This window comes from Ictalurus punctatus, chromosome 8 (genome assembly GCF_001660625.3).
Source record: "Ictalurus punctatus breed USDA103 chromosome 8, Coco_2.0, whole genome shotgun sequence".
Lineage (NCBI taxonomy): Eukaryota > Metazoa > Chordata > Actinopteri > Siluriformes > Ictaluridae > Ictalurus > Ictalurus punctatus.
This window is the reverse complement of record NC_030423.2, coordinates 16,169,450-16,192,799: the sequence shown is the minus strand read 5'-3', so window position 1 is coordinate 16,192,799 and position 23,350 is coordinate 16,169,450. Positions and strand designations below refer to the sequence as shown.

Sequence of the window (23,350 nt, the reverse complement as noted above, 5' to 3'; positions counted from 1 at the left end):
ATAATATAAAATTTAATAAAAAAATTAAATAAGGAGACTGGGAAGTTAGTGGTTGTCTGCGATGCTAACGTGAACGGGCGATGTTGCTAGCACAAGGTACAGTGGTGTTTAATAGGAGGAAAATTTTCATTGAGCCCAAACAAAAGGGATAACCGCTCTTAAAAATTAAAACACGAAAGCTTCTTTTCTCACCATTTTTCCAGCAATGCTTAACATCACATTAACGAGAAGTCCAATGCAGAAGTAGAAAACGTCGGCTCAGACATCCAGAATGCAATGCAGCTGTACAAGTTACATGCTGTATAGTGGACTCTAGAGCTGGACTGATTGATCGGTTTTGCCGATTAACCTGCACCGATAATCGGTTATCGCCAAAAATCCACACCGATAGTTTTTTCCGGTTGTGTCCATTGCGGAGCGGCTGAGATGGGATCTCGGTCATTATACAGTACAAGAGCGACCTCTAGAGGCGAAATATCGACCATTACTGACAAATTTTGTTGTGTTATTTGAAGTGTTTTTGTTCATTCGTTTTGGATGTTTCCATTTTATTTGTTATTGCGAGTGTTACTTTTTGCCTGTATATCTTTTTATTTACTTTAATATTTATTAATAGTTAATATATATTATATATATATTTTTTTTCATTAATATTTATATTTTTCACTTAAAAAGTACACTACATTTTCATGGTATAGACAGTACTGTTTTTTTCGGAATCAATTTTAAAAACTATGGTTTGATTAGTTGGTTATCAGCAGTCACTGCTCTATTTGGTTATGGGTATCGGTAAAATCCCCTATCGGTCGACCTCTAATAGACTCAGCTCAGCTAGATAGTGATCTAGGGGATGAGGAGTAAGATGATGGTGGTGTTGGTATTAGCGTGACGCTGTGGACGCTGTGATGTTTAGATGAGGAGGTGAGAGGGCTGGAAAGACTAAAACACTGCTGCATTGCTCTCTTTAGGTATAGATTAATCAAGGGAGGGCTAATTCATACTGGCATGGGTTGTCAAAGGGGATTGTGGGTAATTTAGGACAGGGGTTCCCAAACTTTTCCAGGTCAAGGCCGCCCAAATGACATTAACATTTGACCGAGGCCCCCCTTTTGACTTCTGAATATATCCCCCTTTTTTTTTTATTAATAATTACATCTTACATCTTTACATTACATTACATTAGGAATTGATTGTGTGTGGGGGGGGTTGTCTGAGAGTGAGAATTTATTTTTCACACCAAATTGTTGTGGCCCCCTGGCGGCCCCCACTTTGAAAACCACTGATGTTGGAAACCATTAAGCGTAAAACAAAAATGTTGATGAAGCGAAACGAAAAACTCAGAATTTCATTAGGAAATAAATCTTCGATGATGTTGATCACATTTTAGTCATAAAGATTAATGTGTTCAGGGTAGATTTTTACTTTAACCAGGTTTACCCACTTTGTAATCTGTTTATTTAAGTCTACATAAGGGATTTCTCTTTTATTTCCTTTTTTTTCATATATATTTTTAAAATTATTATTATTATTTCTGCATGTTGTCACATTGTCTGTTGCATACCCCATTTATGACTCTGCACTACTTGCTGTTATGTGACCGTCGTTACTGACCTTAAGCTCACAGTATTGTTGAAGGTCTCCAAGTGTTTGACATGTGTTTTCTCTCTCTTTTATAGGACACTCCTGCAAGCTGCTCACCAAGAACATGGGCCTGCTGGTGATTAATGAGGAGACTCTGGATGTAAGGCTGAGTAACGTGTGCTGTTTATAGTGCGAGGTGCAGTGGGAATCGCAGTCTGATGCAGTTCAATGCACGAAAAGATGGAAGCAATTGACAACTGGCTGGGGTTTGGACCTTCGTGACCCGGTTCAGAGCCACACAAGTTACATCTCACTGTAGGATAATTTAGTGTCCCTTATGGGTTTTTAGCCTGAAGTTCCTCATCTGTCTCTCTCTTTGTCTCTGTGCTGCTGCTGTGCTGCTTCCCCCTTTCCTTCTATGCGTCTCTCCCTTGCTTCCTGTAGAAGGTTCAGATCTCCAGCATCCTCTGGTTTTTGCTGCTTGTAACAGCACCACAGGTGGAGTTTTATACGTGTCTGTAGAGAGCGAGACGAGCAAAGCGAGAGCCGGGGGAAGGCAGAGAGGGCTAATGATTGCGCAGTAGGGTAGGAACTGACGGATCTGTACAGGCGGCTCAGAAGGAGCGAGTTCACATCCCCGGCGCTTTATCATCCGCACATGCTCACACACATGTAGATCATTCAGCAAAAATGTTGTCTGCTGCCCATCACAGTAAAGAGCCTGCTGCTTTCGAGAGGAAACATTAAACACATGCACATGCTCACACTCACACACACACACGTCCACGCACATATGCACAAAGGTCAGGCTGTCCTACAGGGAGGGCCTTGTCTGTTGTCTGTGCATGTTAAGGTCTCACAGCCGAAGTGGAGGCAAGTTTTTCGCTCACACACACACGCACGCATCTAGATGTGTAGAGATGTGGGCGGGTCCTGAGTGATGACAGACGGCTCTCCATCTGTCAAACAGTCGTTTAGCGTGATGGATGGAGTGAGGAAGAGGAAAAAGAGGAGAGTGCAGTGGAAAGTCTTTGAGCGGTGTTTGAGACTTCATGCTTTCTCGCCGCAGTTAAAGCAAATGCGCAGGAATTTTGGGGTAAGCCGTCGCTGGGGACCAGAAAGCTCTCATCACTCCACATTGCATATATCATAGACACAACGCTCCTCCGTCCAACACTGTTGTTTTTTTTTTGTTTTTTTTTTTAAAAAGAGTTTAATAATTAAAAACAAAGCACAATTTTTTCTTTAAAAAAGAGAGTAGTTGGGTTTATGTCTGTGACATAAAGAGTTTACGTAACCACAATTAACTTGATCTGACTAATTTTAAAGGAAAATATTTTAAAAAGAATATAAATACAATGTAGGGATATAAAGATGGGATTGGGATAAAGTGCCGTATGTGCAGTAAATTTGTGCAGTATAACGATGTACTGAGGTAGTTGTATTGAAATTGCCCACATATATAATAAATATTTATAAAATACAGGATAAAGTGGTTGCTGAGGATGAATGAATAGAAGATGTATCAACAGGAATGTAGGTGGTGTGGGTGTTGTGTAAGCAAATCCAAGCTCTAGTCCAATGTGTTGTCCTGGTTCAGGGCCCGAATGGCCTTTGGGAAGAAGCTCCTCGTTATTCTCTCTGTGTTGGCTTTCAGTGAGAGGAAGTACTTCCCTGACCGCAACAGAGAGAATAGTCCGTTGTTCAGATGGCTGAGGTCCTTCACTATCTTCCTTGCCTTGGTCCAGCACCGCTTGCTTTAGATAGACTGCAGGTCAGGGGGCTCAGTTCAGATGGTACGCTCAGCTGATCGCACCACCCAGCCCGAGCCACCTATCCTTCTTGGTGCTGTTCCAAACCCGGCTGTGATGATTCCCGTCATGATGCTCTCGATGATGCAGGTGTAAAGACCAAAAAAAAATAAAAATAAATGCAGCTGACACTGGAGACTCCTTCCATAGATGTTCAATAAACATCCTTACAGAAATATGCACCACATTAATGATTATACATTTCTCCATTTATAAAAATCTGTTCATTATTAGTTTTAGTTTATTGAAGCATGTCTGCCAAATAAGTCCATGTCGATGAGACTATAGAAACAGTAACGACTTCTAGAAGTAGCACATTAATATAACCCTGGAATTTGAATCACCACTGGCACTGCTGTCAGATTTCCTGTAACAGAAAGTAAATCATCATGGTCTGACTGTTTGACTGGCGGCGTACATCTCTGTAGTGTTTATTTTTAATGCCTGAGCTGCTACTCTGTGTAGCACCAGATTATCTTGGAGAGTTACAGATTTACTAAGCAATTAACAAGCGATTGGATCAAGTACAAGTGCACATTAATTCAATAGTGCACTGTTTTTGACAGTTTTGGAACCGGATCAGCTGTGAGAGGCCTGGATTTGAGCATTTGGTCTGCTTGGACAGAATGGATGAGACAATATGATGCAATCTGATGTATAAAAGATGGGTTTAAAACAGCCAGCAACTGGCAGGCCTAATTCAGAGTGTCTGACATATGCAGATAAAGAATGAAGCAGCACTGAAAATACAAGCAGCAAGAAAAACATTCAGTGTGGAAGGAAGTGCGTTTGATAATGTTTATAAGTAATAAAATTGTAGTAATTGTAAAAGACTTGCGTGCGGTATTCAGGGTAGTCCCTCCTCTTTAACCCGCCCTAGGAGAGGTCTAGGTCTCTTTTCACAATTTACACGATGCCATATTTTTGTACTAATTACATTTTTATGTTGTAGTCACAATTCATTCAAAAATAAAGCTGTAAATTGAAACCCAAACACTCTTTAAAAAAAAAAAAGCTTGCAAAAAAGAACTAATGTACGTTTATTATAATGTTAAGTTAAAAATGTAACACTTAAATATCTTTTGCATTTATTGAATCTTGTGTCACACAATCCTCCCTCCCATCACCCTTCATAACACCGTCCTGACAGGCAGTGAACCTGAGCAACCTTTCAAATGATCCTCAACCTGGCAACATCCACACTGGCTTTAAACACAGCGTCGGCACGAACCGTCTTTGAGGAAAAATCCTCTATAACGTAACATCTGGAGTACGTTAGCCTTGCCTAAATTCCATTAAATGCTGAATTGAATGCTATCTGCTTTAACTAATCATTAGCTGCTTAATAATGTAATGTTGGCATCACAGGCACAACGTAGACGTGCGTGCGACTAATAATCAAGCCTCAGTGACACGTAAAAGAAAACAGAACCATCCCTATCCTTAATATCCCCGTTTCTGTTTTCAGGCCGTCTGCTCTCTTTCCCTGTTTCCTGATTTCTCTGTCCTATGACAGAAATACTTTTGCGTTGGTTGTTAAATACAGTGCCTAGCATTAAGTATTTACCTCCTTGACCTTTTATACATTTTGTCATGTTACAACCTGGAACTGAAATGGACTTCATTGGGATTACTGTATGTGTCCTGGATCGACACAAAATAGCCTATAATATTTTGATATGGGGGAAAGCAAAAGTGTTAGCAAAATTATGTACAAATTTTTTATTTTTTTTTTAATTATTTGCAATCGCGTAAGTATTCACCTCTGCTGCTGTGAAATTACACTCCTGGGCAGAAAAAAAAAAATTGTGGCCAAGCCCAAAATGGCAAAATATTAAGCTTTTAATGTCTTAACAATGAATCATTGTTCAGGAAATTAGCAAGAATGAAATGAATCGATACAGTAACTTAGCATGGGATAGCTTTTTCTCTTTGATTTCTTTAAATGCTTAAGCCTCGTGAGTAAACTTGCAGACAGTTTGTTGTTTTTTTTATTTAAAATTTTTTATATGCATCTTATTTTGACTATTTTAATATTTTGCACAGTTCTTCATCAAACATTTGAATCGCTATCGTGATTTTAGCTTTGCGTACAAGAAGACTATATAAGTGAATTTCCCTGTTTCTTGATTTTCCTCAAACAGTTCACTGCAGCAAAAGTAAACGAGTAAATAGTGGCACAGGAGGTCTCAGGAGTGCGTTTGTTTAATTCTTGCACATTTTCAGAACAATGATTTGTTGTTAAAACCATTGAAAGCGTAATATTTTTGCCATTTTGGGCTTGGCCTATTTTTTGCCAAGGCGTGTAGTTCTGGTGCTACCAGTTGCCACTAGAAGTCCCATAATTAGTTGAATGTACATCTGTTTGAAATTAAAGTGGCATGGCATTTCAATATAAATATTCCAGGAAGCCCTCAGTGTTTATTACAGTACATACTTAAAAAGCAGCATTATGAAGACCAAGGAGTTGTTGGGTTTTTTGGAAGTCATGTAGCCTAGACAAGTCTGTCCACCAAATGTCAGTGACCAGGTAAAGATGAGTTAGCTAGAGAATCAACTAAGAGGCCAAGTGTAAACATAGGGTGTGTGTGTGTGTGTATATATATATATATATATATATATATATATATATATATATATATATATATATATATATATACACACACACACATAATATCTCATCACAGTGCATCACAGTGGCTCGTCCGGTGCTCTGGCATATGCAACCTGCAAGACTTGTCACTATGTTAGTGTGTTAATGTGATTTGTCCCTGCTCATGATGCTCTCCACCTCACACACAAACATAAATACAGAGGCTTATAACCACGACTAAGGCCTCTTTTTTTTTCCAATTAATTTTTTTGTAAAGGAAGGGAAGGAGTGTAGGCGGCTGGCTTTTCAACTAAGCCTTAGGCTGTTTATTGTGGTATTGAACTTTAGTGATACACAAGTAGTGATCGATGCATTATTGACTCCTGAGACGGTATAACAGTGGTGGGTATCGCAGTATAAATTGTGAACGGTTTTGTTTTTTTTGGTTTGTTTGTTTGGTTTTTTTTTGGGTGGGGGGCCACGGTTGAGAAATCTGATGTGTTTGCCTTAAAACTGTAACTTATTGCAAAACTGCTGCACATTCGTCTGTGTGGTTTTGGAGAGTGGGCTTCATTGCATATTTCAGAGACCCACAGAAAACATACTGCTTTTGTTCACTTCCAACCAGCTGTGTCACAGACAAAACTTCTTCTTTTTCTCATTTTTTTTTTCTGCCTCAGTATATTATTCTGTGCTGCACCTAGGCCTGTCACGATAACTACTTTTGTTGGACGATGTATTGTCCCAGAAACAATTGCGATTAAACGATATTATTGTCATTTGAAGACAATTTTACGCCACTGATGTAATATATTTTCGCTTAATAATGCAGGTACACCCTTTCAGAGAGCAATGACATTTTAATTCTTAAGAATATTCAGACATTGGAATATAATATTGTGAAATCTTTATGCTTTAGTTATTCATCGTCCGTGTTTTAGTGCGTTGTTACGGAAACGGCGTATACACAACATGACTTAACCATTCTACCTAGCGCCTCTCTTAAGTTCAAGTTCACGTTCATTCCTGACATTTTGTGTTGGGTTGATGTTGTGTAAATGTCTGATTAATCTCATTTGTGTAGTTTGCGTTTGGGTGATATAATTAACCCGCTATTAAAGCACTTCAGTTTACCACTGTTCATTCACTGTTCAGCTTCAGCGCATGCAGTTTAAGCGGCTCAATCCCCGACATCACTGACTACGACTGGATTATTTGAAACACTAGAACTATTCTTTCTAGATTATTCCTTTTTTTTTTCTAAACTGTCAGTGCATTGTTAATATCTTTTGTGTAATTATTTTCATCAGTACAGTACGTTTAATTCAAATCGGTGCTAGTGCTTGCTACACATCTTAAATTCAAATGCAGAGTTTTTGCATTCGACTGTGCTTTTTAATCTTAAATTCGACGAATATTCGGCGTTCGAACGGTGTTTAATTCGACAGCCCTAGAGCAGACGAGAGAACCGAAGCAGCGCGCATGGCTAAAATGTTGGTGGCATTCATTCTTGTGTAAACAAACATCCATGTAAACACAATGGCCAGCAGAATGATTCAGGTCATGTTCATATATCTTACGATAAGGTGATTATCATGACAGGCCTAGATGCACCACAAAGATATGCTCAAATGAAGTGAATCGATAATAAAGGTGTTCACTATAAATGAGCATAAATGTGGGAATAGTAAAGAGGAACTCCTCAGCAGCGCATTGCGCTGGAAAAGAGACACACTCGACATTATGGGCTTCCTTATCAGTCAAGTCGGACACTCAACCCGTCATGCTGAAGTGCCGAACTTGGGCTAATGTAGAGGAGAAAGCGAGACGTGTGTATGTTTGAGCACTCTGTCGCATTCGCTCCTTCCTACTTTTCTGTGCATGTCCAAGCAAATAGCTCGAGCCTTCCTCTCTGTGTATAACGGCATGGTTCAAGCACTCGAGTCCAGCTGTCTCGCTCAAGTAGCCACATCCTGTAAAGCACCTTTTTCACCGTGACTCTGCCAAGACCCACGAGTAGAACGCTGTTTCATAACGGATGCCTTCCATACACTAATCCAAACACACTTGAGTTGCAGTCAGAGTTCACTCAGGCAGACAAACACAGCGGGCTCACGAGGCGGCAGGCAGCATTAGGGTGTACTGGGATGACACAGACACACACAGGGTGAAGCCCGTTTTGAGTGCACTCTTAATGGAAAACATTGTTTAATCACAAAGTTTATCACTGCAGTTATCTCAGTAATGATCTTTATACTTTGCCTCAGCATTTGCACTGATGCTGATGACGTATGTTGATGTAGTCTGACATCTCTATTCTGTTCAATCTGACACGCGCACACACACAGTGTTTTATGGCCCTCAGCAGGGATGGCCACACTCTTGTAGAGAAGTCCTCACAGCTGCACTAGTCACTGACTCAATCTTCCCTCTCTCTGTCTCTCTCTCTCTCTCTCTCTCTGTGAAACCCAAGGCTCCTCTCTGCAAATATTTCCTTTGAGCTTGGGTTTCAGCGCTTGTTATGCCAGCAGAGGTTTGGTGGGTCCCCAAGGTACAATCTCCTTGCCTTAAGGCATCTGTTCCCTAACACACACACTCCCTCCAGCCCTATTCCAGGCCGCTTTGTGGGCAGACTAGAGCAGCCATGTCTGCTGAAGCTGTTAGATGTGGAAGAGTGTTATTGGTGGCTCTCACATGATCCCAAATAGACAATATAACCAGCAGGATGCACTTTCTCACATCAGTGCTTCCGTACACACGTTAACATGCATGTTACTCCTGCACCCGTCACCCATCAAGGTATACTCTGTTAGGAAGCTAGTGAGACGAGAGTTGAAATGATTTGGAGTCGGTTTTCAGTGGGTAGCTTTTTAGTATCTGGATGATACCACAACATTTTAGGTGTTTGTAGACTTCTTCAAAGTCAAAACCGCTCTAACATTTTCAACACCAGAAAACTTGTTTTTGCAAGCATGATTGTTTTGATACGGAGATGCGATTTGGTGGTGTTTTTCCAAGGAATGTTCGGTCAGCTTTGAAAACATTCCTTTAAAAGTTGTCATCAAGTGCATTTAATTGATTCAAATATTAGAGTCTGTACCTTCATTCTGCCATGGCCATAGCCAGCAGCAACAGTACCACTACACTGTGCAGTGCGTACAGGATTGTGCGGAGTTAATTTGTGATTGTTGCGGCCAAAAGTCAGTGCGTTTACATGGACGACAATAATCCGATATTAACTCGATTAAGACAATACTCTGATTAAGAAACTACCATGTAAATGCAATTATTGATGACCTTAATCCGACTAAAGTCATACTCGAAGTAAACACTAATGGAATTAAGACATGTGGAGTACTCCTGTTTTAGAAGCATTATCGACGTGCATTACAGACATGTAAACACCTTAATCACACTATTAACGTCGTGTGGGAGTTTTCACCGCATTTTGCGACAGGACACGATCACACACGGCAGTGCTCAAACGTTTCATGACAAACAAGAGAACACGGCTGCGTCCCAAACCGCATACTTACCTGCTATATAGTAGGTGTAATACATGTATTTTGGCTACTATAAAGTAGGTAAGTATGCGGTTTGGGACGCAGCGCATGGCTTCAAGCAGTCGTCTATATGCACGTACAGTGAGGGAAAAAGTATTTGATCCCCTGCTGATTTTGTACGTTTGCCCACTGACAAAGAAATGATCAGTCTATAATTTTAATGGTAGATTTATTTGAACAGTGAGAGACAGAATAACAACAAAAAAATCCAGAAAAATTCATGTCAAAAATGTTATAAATTGATTTGCATTTTAATGAGGGAAATAAGTATTTGACCCCCTCTGCAAAACATGACTTAGTACTTGGTTTAAAAACCCTTGTTGGCAATCACAGAGGTCAGATGTTTCTTGTAGTTGGCCACCAGGTTTGCACACATCTCAGGAGGGATTTTGTCCCACTCCTCTTTGCAGATCTTCTCCAAGTCATTAAGGTTTCGAGGCTGACGTTTGGCAACTCGAACCTTCAGCTCTCTCCACAGATTTTCTATGGGATTAAGGTCTGGAGACTGGCTAGGCCACTCCAGGACCTTAATGTGCTTCTTCTTGAGCCACTCCTTTGTTGCCTTGGCCGTGTGTTTTGGGTCATTGTCATGCTGGAATACCCATCCACGACCCATTTTCAATGCCCTGGCTGAGGGAAGGAGGTTCTCACCCAAGATTTGACGGTACATGGCCCCGTCCATCGTCCCTTTGATGCGGTGAAGTTGTCCTTTCCCCTTAGCAGAAAAACACCCCCAAATCATAATGTTTCCACCTCCATGTGTGATGGTGGGGATGGTGTTCTTGGGGTCATAGGCAGCATTCCTCCTCCTCCAAACATGGCGAGTTGAGTTGATGCCACAGAGCTCCATTTTGGTCTCATCTGACCACAACACTTTCACCCAGTTGTCCTCTGAATCATTCAGATGTTCATTGGCAAACTTCAGACGGGCATGTATATGTGCTTTCTTGAGCAGGGGGACCTTGCGGGCGCTGCAGGATTTCAGTCCTTCACGGCGTAGTGTGTTACCAATTGTTTTCTTGGTGACTATGGTCCCAGCTGCCTTGAGATCATTGACAAGATCCTCCCGTGTAGTTCTGGGCTGATTCCTCACTGTTCTCATGATCATTGCAACTCCTCGAGGTGAGATCTTGCATGGAGCCCCAGGCCGAGTGAGATTGACAGTTCTTTTGTGTTTCTTCCATTTGCGAATAATCGCACCAACTGTTGTCACCTTCTCACCAAGCTGCTTGGCAATAGTCTTGTAGCCCATTCCAGACTTGTGTAGGTCTACAATCTTGTCCCTGACATCCTTGGAGAGCTCTTTGGTCTTGGCCATGGTGGAGAGTTTGGAATCTGATTGATTGATTGCTTCTGTGGACAGGTGTCTTTTATACAGGTAACAAACTGATATTAGGAGCACTCCCTTTAAGAGTGTGCTCCTAATCTCAGCTCGTTACCTGTATACAAGACACCTGGGAGCCAGAAATCTTTCTGATTGAGAGAGGGTCAAATACTTATTTCCCTCATTAAAATGCGAATCAATTTATAACATTTTTGACATGCGTTTTTCTATATTTTCTTGTTGTTATTCTGTCTCTCACTGTTCAAATAAATCTACCTTTAAAATTTATAATATAAATCATTTCTTTGTCAGTGGGCAAATGTACAAAATCAGCAGGGGATCAAATACTTTTTTCCCCTCACTGTATAGCATGACAAATAATTAACTGCACTTGCAGCTTTCGTAAAATTAAAGATGAAACACCCATCACTGTATATGGTATCATAACGAACACGAACTGTATGTCGATACGTGAAATTCTGGAGGGACGGCGTGACGCGGTGACGTAATGACGTGTGCCGTTAATCGATCTGTGTTCTGTAACATGTAAAATGGGTACATGAAAGGAGTATTCTAAAAGTGACTCATGTAAACACCATAATCACAATATTATCTTATTCAGAATAAGCTCAATAATTAGATTACTGCTGTCCATGTGAACGTAGTCACTGATTGATTTTGCTGTGGATTTTTTCAAAAATGTTTTAAAAGCTTAATACCCAACTTCATAGTTGGCCTATTTTATTGCCCAAGAGTGTATACAGTATAGTAGGAATATAGTAGGTATTAATTGTGTATTTCAAAATTTATATACAAAAATACATAGGATGCCTATTTACTGTGTACATACCTGTTTATATAAAATCACTCAAAGTAAGACTTTATCTTAAAACCTTTAATGCCCACATTACTTTTATTTGGCCACATTAATGTTCTTTGTCACTATTATTAACCAGTCTTTACATATCCACCCTCTGCATCTTTTTGAACTGGACACAGGACCATGTAACACACTCGGAGGAAAGCGCTATTTACCCTCTTCCACATACATGAGCTCACATATGCACATGATTGGCTCATTGTGATTGACAGGAGAGAAAGAGAGTATGCCACCCCTCTCACCCAGAGAGCATGACCAGTTTTGTTGTCTTCACTCCCAGTCACGAATAGCCGTGGCATCGTCGGGATTCCACCGCACATTCTCTGGACATTAGTTTCAGCACTCAGGAAAACTGTTTTTACATGTCTTCAACTCATCTTCACAAAAAACTTTATTATTATTATTAAGCCCTAAACATAGTGATGTGTAAAACAGGTTTTTACACCAAGCGACAGATGTTTTAAGTTGAGGAAATACGTGCTTTGATCAACTTATGCCACTAATAATAGAGCATAGTATGATAATCATTCAAATTTTAATTTATTCCCCCATTGAATTCTCATTCATTATAAATAATCAGCTTCAATTTGAACAGAGAAATCAGTTTTGACAGCCCTATTATACACATTTTCATCATTCAGTATAAATGTCAAACATACTTCCAGACATGGTGGAAAGTGACAGGGATCATTAATATGACCCAGGTCAGAACCCCCCCTCCCTCCCTCCCCCCCCTTTCCTGTCTTTCCCATTCCCTGTTATTCTCAATCGCAAATGTACTGTTCTATCAGATCTCTGTGTTGGTCTCTTATCAGTTCCCATGATTGGCTACAATTGAAGAGTGGTCCATCCTTCCAGCATAAAGGAAACGGGAATCATGTGACTCTTTAGGGGAATTAAGCTAAGTGCATTACTGTTCCTAAACCAAACACAGAGCTATCCTCCTGGCTACCCAAGCCCTCACAATAACATGTTTGTGCTTCGAGGCGCATTTCCCGCTAAAAATCTTTTCTGATATTCAAACCCTTACCCATCATTGGTGGGGTCATGGCGAGGATGCTGATTCCGATTTTTTGGGTGGGGTGGGGATTTTTTTTCAGACCAGTCAGGTCTGATTAAAATCTTCCAGGCGGAAACCGTGCACGGAATTATTCCTGGCTCCTGATTTGAGCGTGTTCATCTGGGGGAGGACATTCTTGGAAAAACAAGCTTTCTACTCAGACCATTGCTGTCTTTAGTGCTGTGAACCCACACATACCCACAGCGAGGGAGAGTAGGAATGGATTAATGACAGAGAAGAAAAAAGGAGAGGGAGCGCTCGGAGCTATACGAGGGCTCGGGGTAAATTCCCTGGCTGTTATAATTCATGGTAAGAGTCATTCTGAGAGTTGGACTCTTCCAAACGAACCCTCACTCCAGTGTTCAGCGCTGCTTTCTGTCAACTGAAGCGTGCCATATGTGTGTTTATCCACGCTTCTCATCAGCCGCACTCTTTGAGCGTAATTGCATTAATAATAAACCGAATTCGGTCTCATGCGAAGATGACATTGTTGGGTTACATGAGAAGTCCTTCATGTTATGCCGTGAGCATGATTACACTAGCATGGCGTGGAAAAACTGTAAAATTATCTCCCTCATTGTCTGAAGTTTATTTGTACTTTGTTTGGGAGTACAGTCTTGAAAGAATTTATCAGAGCTCTATCTTCAGACTGAGTGCACTGTAGACACGACTGGCCCTGCTCCGGCTCTCACTCACAGGAGGGTGTGGTTTTTGTGGTCGTGCCTTTGTTGTGGTTGTGTGAAAACCCATTCCTGGAGTCGTATGGGATTAGCGACATGTCCTGGCAGGTATCTGGCTTGTAAAGTTGGGCCAGGCTTTACTGATGAAAATCATTGTGCATTTTATGATCATCTCCCTTTGTGTCTCTACTTCCTCCATGCAAGTTGGAAGGATTGATGGAGATATTCAGATATTATACACCGTATTTAATCTGACTGAGGTTGAAACTCGAATTCACACAACACCAAAAAAACTCTAATGATTTTTTTATTATTTTATATATATATATATATATATATATATATATTTTTTTTTTTTTTTATTATTAATTTTTTTTTTTTAAAGACATGTTTCAATCCACAATTCCATTATTCCATGCTGTTGCCTTATGGTAACAATTACATTTTAACAGTTAACAGAATACTCAAAATATGCAAATATTGAAAAATGTATCAAATTTTGAGAGCGCTCTGATGTGATTGCATAGAAGGAAGTACAAACAGCACTTCATAGTTATGTGACATGGCATTTTTTTTTTTTTTTTTTTTAAGTCAAAGTTAAAACCCCCCTTCTTCCAGTTACATGTGAAAATAGTAGTTTTGTATTATTGCCCATCAATAAATTGAAGATAATTAATTGTTGCCATATGGCAACACCATGCAGTAAAGTGTTCATTAACAAAGAACAACTATTTCGAAAGAGCATGGATAATTTTAATACAGTGGGGACCAAAAGTCTGAGACCACATTGACAATATGAGATTATTATTATCATTTATTATCATTTTTTTTTTACATTTAAAATGGCAAATAAACAAAAGGCTTTTAGAAACGAACTGTCCAATATCTTAAATATTTAATATTCAAGATTCTAGGTCCCTCTTTAAATGTAAGCAAATGTCTGATATTGATATATGTTAACTGTCCTATTTTCCTCGTGTATTATCTCTTCTATTTCTATTAATTGTGGCCAGTCAGTATCCATATTCAATTTATATGCTATATATACCGTGAAGCATGTTGATGTATTTATGTTTGATTAGTTTATTGGTCCTGAGCAGTTAAACTGCCCACTGTTCTTCAGAAAAATCGTCCAGGTCCTGCACATTCTTTACTTTTAAAGTAAAACGATACATTAAGAGCTGGGGGGTGTAAACTTTTGAACAGGATGATTAGTGTAAATTGTTATAATTTTGTTTTGATCTTTTTTCCCCATTTAGTACTGCCCTTCTAAATAAGATAGTTAGTTACATGTCTCCCAGATGACAAAATATTAACAAATTACACCGATCATCCTGTTCAAAAGTTTACACCCCCCAGCTCTTAATGTATCGTTTTACTTTCTTGAGCATCAGTGAATGTTTGCACCTTTTGTAATAGTTGTGCACGACTCCCTCAGTTGTTCTCACTGTGAAAAGATGGATCTCAACACCATATAGTCACTGTTGGAAAGGAAATATACAGAAGAAGCTGGAAAAGGAAAGAATGTGCAGGACCTGGAGGATTTTTCTGAAGAACAGTGGGCAGTTTAACTGCTCAGGACAAACAAGGGACTCATGAAAACTATCACAAAACATAAACACAGTCGCTGATCATCCAGGTAACGACACACTGTACCCTTAACAGTATCGAGGGCATGTAAACTTTTGAATAGGGTAATTATTTATAAATTCAGTTATTGTCTTGTGTTCTATATGTAAACATCTGTTATGTGAAATAGCTTATTCATGACAGAACTAAATAAACAATAACATGGAATTTTTATGATCCCTCTTATTTTGTTTACAGTATTAAGATTTAGCAGATTCTGCAAGGGGTATGCAAACTTTTGGGCACAAGTGTATATAGCTTATGTATAGTTGTGGTCGAACTGCGAAGGTGAATAACAGCAGTGAATTTGTTTTTGTGTGCAGGGGACAAGGGAGACCCTGAGCCACCACTGCAGCATGCTGGGAGAAGCTCTGCATAAGGAAAACGACTGTGCACTGATCATCGATGGGAAGACACTGAAGTACGCACTCACCTTCGGAGTGCGCCAATACTTCCTGGACCTGGCGCTGTCCTGCAAGGCTGTCATATGTTGCAGGTCTGTCAATCTCAGCGCTATGTAACCGACGTAATGTGTGTATACGTTAGGAAGTGCTAACAAGGATCAGGGGTCAGGCTACAGTGACTGAGGAATCACCCTGAAAACAGCTTCAGTCATAATTCTCGTAAAGGACTGTGGCATTTAAACTAGACGTTGAAATCTGCTCTGAGTGACTGAGCTGGCAGGTAACCTTACTCGCAGCGAAGGGCTCAGGAATTTAAAATGCAAATTTTCTGAATCTGCACTCTGTAACAGCACAGAGGAACAAATGCTTTTTCTTTGACAAAACACATTTTCAGCTTTACACCCCAGAAATAGTACCTGGTGTACATCTCATGGGCTGGGATTGAGGTGGGAGCCCACTCCAAAAAAAAAAAAAAAAAAAAAAAAAAAAAAGATTACATCAGCTCCCAATACTCCAGTCTGAAAAAACAAGTAACTGGCAGACAATTAGAGGGAAATGTCACCCGCTGTTTAAAGAACAGATCTCCCCCAGTCCAGGTCACAACCTTCACAGTAAAACTTCAGAACTACACAAATTATTAAAGCAGCGGTTTGGCAAAGTGTAATATTTTTGCAACAATAGCTTAACTCAAGTAGTAGAAAGATGTGAGTGTGTATGTGAGTGTGTATGTGAGTGTGTGTGTGAGTGTGTGTGTGAGTGTGAGTGTGTGTGTGAGTGTGTGTGTGAGTGTGTGTGTGAGTGTGTGTGTGAGTGTGTGTGTGAGTGTGTGTGTGAGTGTGTGTGTGAGTGTGTGTGTGAATGTGTGTGTGAGTGTGTGTGAGTGTGTGTGAGTGAGTGTGAGTGAGTGTGTGAGTGTGTGTGTGAGTGTGTGTGTGAGTGTGTGTGTGAGTGTGTGTGTGAGTGTGTGTGTGAGTGTGTGTGTGAGTGTGTGTGTGAGTGTGTGTGTGAGTGTGTGTGTGAGTGAGTGTGTGAGTGAGTGTGTGAGTGAGTGTGTGTGTGTGTGTGAGTGAGTGTGTGAGTGAGTGTGTGAGTGAGTGTGTGAGTGAGTGTGTGTGTGAGTGTGTGTGTGAGTGTGTGTGTGAGTGTGTGTGAGTGTGTGTGTGAGTGAGTGTGTGAGTGTGTGTGTGAGTGAGTGTGTGAGTGAGTGTGTGAGTGAGTGTGTGAGTGAGTGTGTGAGTGAGTGTGTGAGTGAGTGTGTGAGTGAGTGTGTGAGTGAGTGTGTGAGTGAGTGTGTGTGTGAGTGTGTGTGTGAGTGTGTGTGTGAGTGTGTGTGTGAGTGTGTGTGTGAGTGTGTGTGTGAGTGTGTGTGAGTGTGTGTGAGTGTGTGTGAGTGTGTGTGAGTGTGTGTGAGTGTGTGTGAGTGTGTGTGAGAGTGAGTGTGTGAGTGAGTGTGTGAGTGAGTGTGTGAGTGAGTGTGTGAGTGAGTGTGAGTGTGAAAGAGTGCACGCGAATGAGAGAGCCAAGTCAGTAACTGAGCAGGAAGCTCTCGGGTAACTGATCTGAGGTTCTGCTCAGAATCAGTGTCATTCTCCAGCAACAACACACAGACCACAGGTGCCACTGCCATTATGTGGTCTATGATGTAATTATTCTGATCTGCTTTTACTCACCCCACACACACACACACACACACTCACACACGGCCCCAGGACATAAGGTCTCCCCTTAATCCTCAATATTATGTGATGTCATTCCTGGTCCTGTAAAAGCAGGGCTGAGTAGCGAGTGACCTGTGTGCAGTCGGTCTCCGGTGGACATTTTAGGTCAGAAAACTGCTTTACTCCCCGATGACAATTTGCTGATTGTGTAAAAAGTGATCACTAGGCTTCCATAAAAGTCCCTGATGTCATGCGTAAGGAATAAAACACAACTGGTGTTCTGTTATAGGAAAGTAATCAGCAATGGAATGGAGTGGTGCGGCCAGCCCGAAATGTTTTATTCCTCTTGCACCACAGCAATTTGCCATTGTTTTGGGTTCTTTTATTTATTAAAGAATGACGCAATACATTTTATCAGATTATTGGTACATATTTAACGTTTTTTTTTGGCTCCCTGGTGGAAAAGTGGTTAGCACGTGGCACTCTCACCGCCAAGGCTACTGGAGGGTTGCACAAGCCAGTGCACTCTCGGGGCCGGTCCCAAGCCGGGAAAATGGGGAGGGTTGCGTCAGGAAGGGCGTCCTCCATGCCAGAATCCAAATACACAGATCGGTGATCCGCTGTGGCAACCCCGAACAGGAGCAGCCGAAAGAGATTTATGTCCGTGTTTACATATTTAATTCTTTCTTTTCTCTCACTGGTCATGCAGCTCGTCATGTTACTGAGACACTCTGACTGTTATACAGGGCTGACACTGAAGACTCCATCCAACAATACTTACTAAACATCTTCTCTGAAGAAACCTCACCATATCAACAGTTCATCTTTTTTATTCATTAGATAACATTCATCTGTTTATTATTAGTGTTGGATTACGTGGAACATCTGCAATTCTAGGTCCTGTGTGAGTTGTTACTATAGAAACTAGAGATGCACCGACGTATCTTCCAATAATTGGTATCGGCCAATTAAAGGCAATTTTTCACGCTATCCGCCGATAGTTTAAAAACATCCGATGATCAGGGCTGATTATAATCCTGTCAATCAAAAGAGGGCGGGAAAACACATCTATTTCGTGCTGTGTGTAAAGATGATCTCCGTGATCTCTGTAATCTCTGCACTGATAAAATTTTACCCCGGACGCTGCAGCAGTGAAGCGGGAGTTTCGGCATCGAGTCTAATGAATTTTTTTGCCGTGCTGCTCGCCCTGAATTAAAGAGCCAGTGCACTGTTGAAAGAATTAAAGATGAGTTGGCAAAAAAGTATATATTGCACAGAAAAAAATATTTGTAGTATATAGAGTAGTATATTTCATATCTAGTTAATGTTAATATATATAAATAAATAAATAAAAAAAGTTGATATTATATATTACCAGTTTGATGTTTAATGAGAAAGTAGAAATGCTTTTGTTTGTGGAGAGTGAATGTGAGACTAACAGGAGGTTTTTAGAACTCAGTCAATGTTAATCTGAATGAATAACATTCAATAAGTTAAGAAATATTACTTTAATCTTCCGAATTTAGTTCATGTGTTAATGTTAATGAGTAATGTGTTTTCTGTTCATGAGACCAGTTACTGTGAATAACTTGCTGAAATGGAGAGAATAAAGTTTTTATTTCATTGTGGTATCAATTATTATTCATTTAAAAGAAGGCATAAAAGGCAGAACTATCGGTTATTGGTATCGGATGATTTCACTCTGAGTAATAGGTTATCGGTATCGGCCAAGAAATTTAATATCGGTGCATCTCTAATAGAAACGATAACGTATTAGAACTATTCCATTAATATAAACCTAGCATTTGAATTACAGCTGGCACTACTGTCAGAGCTGCTGTAAAAATCATTGTGTGGCTGTGTGTTTTTGTTTTGTTTTTTGAGGATTTTTTGTTTTGTTTTTGCTAAATGAATTGTTTGTGCAGGTTGAGAAATGTCTAGTTCAGCCATAAAACTATTTCTGCGGTGCGGATTGGTTCCCTCGATGCCGGTGCAGCAGCCTATCAGCCACGCTTCTCCATCTATGTAACCCTTTATTATCCTGACTAACTCTCCGGCTACGGCCTCTGCGCACGTTATGGGATTTCGCATCCTACCCTCTTCCACAGCGCCACCATATAGATCTACTAAAGGGGTGGGGCGGGGTGGGGCAGGGGTTCCTCCTACTGTACCCTTTGCAGCAGCAGCATGGTTCTCTACATCTCTGTGCATGTCTATCAGAGCAAGTATTTTTCTCGCTCAGTATCAGCAAACCTACTTGCACATTACATTCCTATCTATAAAAGCTGTTAATCTCCTTCCTAGAGTTGTCATGACTGAAATGATGTAGTTCAGTGTTGTTCAAACCAGAGTATTGTGGCTTTTCCCCCCCGGCGTTTTTTATTATTCAGGATTGTCTGCAATAAACCTTCTGCTATCATTAAGTAACATTAATTCTGGTTGGTACCGATCTTGAGCACTTACCAAATTATTATACAATTGGGTCTGAACCAGTGGTCAATGGAAAAGGAGAGTTCCAGTTGCCTGGTGCCAAAAGTTTAACTTTTTGCTGTAGTTGAAGGAGAAAACAAACCAGAAGTGTAGTCTAGGCCAAATGTACACACATGCTGTATAATCACTATTTTACCAGGCTGTTGGTGTAGCGATCACTCAAACTGAATTTCATCACAGTACTTCCTCTACTTCAGACTGGATTGCAGCATTAGGAGAGACCACAGGTATATCTTTTCCTTCAGGATCAGAGCTTAACTGTTAATGAGTATAAATGGCGGTTGGCAGGAGAGAAGTAGCGCTGAGATTTCCCCAGTGAAGAACAGCATGTGTAGACAGTCCATGTCCCTCACCACCTGTGTGTACTGTATGTCTAATCTCAGTCTTCCTGGTTTCTGACCCTGTAAGAGGCTCTAGATCAACCCCTCATCTCCATTTCACCAGCACCTCATCCCCGGAAACTAAAGGCACATGTTCTGCTAGTGATCCAGAGTGCTTTTAAAGTCCAGGGATGTCTGAATGTCTACGGCTCCTGTTCAACCTCTCACTGAACCTGAAATACAAGCCGAACCTCCTGCTGGGCCCAAACATTTATTAAAGCATTTAGCAACGTTGGCTATTGTCATGCCATAATAATCTGTCTTTAATTATTTTTCGTATGATGTAATACCTTAACTGGAAAGATATTTGATTATGGCTTTTATCTTAATATAATGCGATGACGAGCCAATCTCCACTGTGATCAGCTGAAATTCACTAGTGTGGCTGCTTTTAGGTCACATTCGTTTACACCAGGGGTCATCAGTTAGAATTACCCGGGCCAAATCCTCACAGAGCAGATATTGTTTGAGCCAAATCCAACCCACCAAACTAAAAAACTCAACACCTGACGCGCACACACACACTCTCACACACTCACACCCTTATTCATACCCATAAATTGTCGCCACTCTTATCCAATCACCCACTGCATTTACGTCACACTAATTAACAATGCAGTTTACACTGAAAATAATAATGGATTTATAATGGATACTAACCTTCAGTGGAAGATTATTGTATAACATTGGGTGATAACATTTTAAAAACTATGTTGGATCTATGTTTCGTGTTGTAGCAATTGCCTTGTACACACTATGTAGTGTACTACATGTAGTGCACATCATTTGATATTGAGCCAGAAAAACAATATATGGTGGAAAAGCAGAGCAGAATGCAGCTGGGTAAATGTACATCTCAGTCTGTATACAGTTACTAGAGTAAGATTAAAAGCATCATTTAAAACTGAAGGGTTGAGGTGTGTCTCTTAGGCTCTTTTCAATACCAGTTCCTTCTTACTTATTAAGCTCCTTTCTGTTGTTCTAACACTCATGTTTTACATAGATAATGATGTTTTTGGTGTTTCTGGCTGTTCACACACACACACACACACACACACAGATATGCATGTTACAGTACAAACGAAAGTATCACCTATAGTAGTTATACGTTTAAGCAGGTCTTGATGGTAGGACAATATTCACTACTTTACAGTATTGAATGCAGATTCAGCATAGTTTTAATGGTACTGGAGAAATGTGTCTCACTCACTGCCATTTGATGATCCCGGGCTTATACGGTATGATGACTATGCTTCTCAATCCACACTTGATGTTCATTTTATTTTATTTTTTACAATTACAGTAAGATCTGATTTGTGTACTTCAGAGTTTCACTATTTATTTATTTTCTCCAAATGAATATTGATATTCCACATGTTTAACACTGAATGTATTAAAAAAATTGTCATGTGACTGGTTGGGGTTGACTGCGTGTTTTGCCTGTGCGCAGGGTGTCTCCTCTGCAGAAGTCGGAGGTAGTGGAGATGGTGAAGAAACAGGTGAAGGTCATCACTCTGGCCATCGGCGATGGCGCCAACGACGTAGGCATGATCCAGACCGCTCATGTTGGCGTTGGCATCTCAGGCAATGAAGGACTACAAGCTGCCAACTCTTCTGATTATTCGATCGCACAGGTGAGAGACACTTACCAAGAGTATTACCTAGACCGGACTTATAAACATTCTGGGGAGGGAGGGAACATAATGTGAGGGAGTGGCTACAGATTTCTGCTTCCAAAGGAAATCTGGATGGAGTTATTGAGCAAATTCCCTTTCCTTCATGTAACATTACACACAGTTTTTTATGCAGAAGAATTTAATACCTAATAAAAGGTTCACAGTGATTTTTGTCTGTTTGAGTGCCAAAACAAAAAGATAAAGCAATTTTTTTTTAATTACCCAAATGTTTCACCTAATGCTTAAATTTTTGTACATAAGGACTGACAGCTCTTAGGTCCTTATGGGATCCCAAATTAGGCTGGGGGTTTCTTCTTCTTTTTTTTTTTTATAAAGACAGAAGCACCAGTCAAACACATAAGCGTAAAGATACAACATTAAACTAAAACAAATATATGGTATGTGATACAGTTGATCATGATCAGGGCCTCCTCACAAGCATTTCATAATTCATGTACACCTGTTCCTTATAAAGGAAGTTTAGAGGATGAGCTCATTGCTTGGAGTTGAACCAAAATTGTACTATATGGTGAATTACTGACTGGCAGTGTACAGACTAAAGCCTGTTTTACACGGTAAGATTACAACTTGTCTCACTTTATGAGATGATCCCTATAAAATCTTGGCCAGAGTCTGTTACTGACTCTGTGATAATGTGTTCTCCATGTCAGTTTACACAATGAAGATGCTCTGACGATAGTCATCAGGTTAAAAACTACCACGGTCTGCTTACGTCATCAATCGCCGTGACCTGGGCTTGTGCTGAAAACACCGTCGCATAAACAGAAACAAGCCCTCTGTATAATATTAGCCTATATTGCCTAGAGAACATGTTTTGAAAAGCAAAGAGGAGTTTGGAGATGTTCTCAGCGGGGTAAAAGAAGACGTCCATGTGGAATGTTTATTCTTCAAAGTGAGCTTGAAGTAATAAATGAAAACTATTTTTAAATGAAATAAACCTATCCTGAGATATCTACTCTTACTATATTGTTAGCTACACAACACCAAGCCTTACTGACCGTGACCAGAGTCCTGATTTGGGTCAAAGGTTAAAATGTGCAGTCAGAGGTGAACAGGTGGGCAGAATCTAGGAGGATGCAAGAGGTCAGGCAGGTCAGTTTACACAGCGCCAGTAAAAACGTTATCCAAATCTCCACTGTCTGTGAAACAGATCTCTTTGCTCTTATGTAAACCTAATTAATCACCCTGTGTTATAGCACAAGGTACCAGTTTGATATTGCCCAAGCAGCACTGCACTTGTAACAGAAGTACAGCATCTCGAGTGTCAAGGGTAGCTCTCTGTCAAGAATGTTATTTATTTCATATTTCATGCACTTACTCCAATGATGTATGTCATAACGTAACACCACTTGCCCTGCTAAAGGCTCTGTTTACAAAGTCTGCACATCATATCACTCTTCAGCCCTTATGGAGGTGTGTATGTATGTATATGTGTGTGTGTGTGTGTATATATGTGTGTATATATGTGTGTGTGTGTATATATATATATATATATATATATATATATATATATATATATATATATATATATATATATATATATATAAAATGGAGAGAGAGTCATAAAATTTAATGTTACAGAAAATGCCAGTAAAGAAAG

At 40.2% G+C, this 23,350-nt stretch overlaps 1 protein-coding gene across 3 annotated transcripts in view; it reads left to right on the top strand.

Annotated features, from left to right (window-relative positions):
• atp8a1 (ATPase phospholipid transporting 8A1) overlaps window positions 1-23,350 on the top strand; it is a 157,081-nt gene that overhangs the window by 94,023 nt on the left and 39,708 nt on the right. For all 3 annotated transcript variants that reach the window (XM_053682041.1, XM_053682040.1, XM_053682042.1), the window contains 3 exons: window positions 1,677-1,741; window positions 15,445-15,617; window positions 21,504-21,687. In XM_053682041.1, the coding sequence (XP_053538016.1) occupies window positions 1,677-1,741; window positions 15,445-15,617; window positions 21,504-21,687 (422 nt within the window). The remainder of the gene's footprint in view (window positions 1-1,676; window positions 1,742-15,444; window positions 15,618-21,503; window positions 21,688-23,350) is intronic.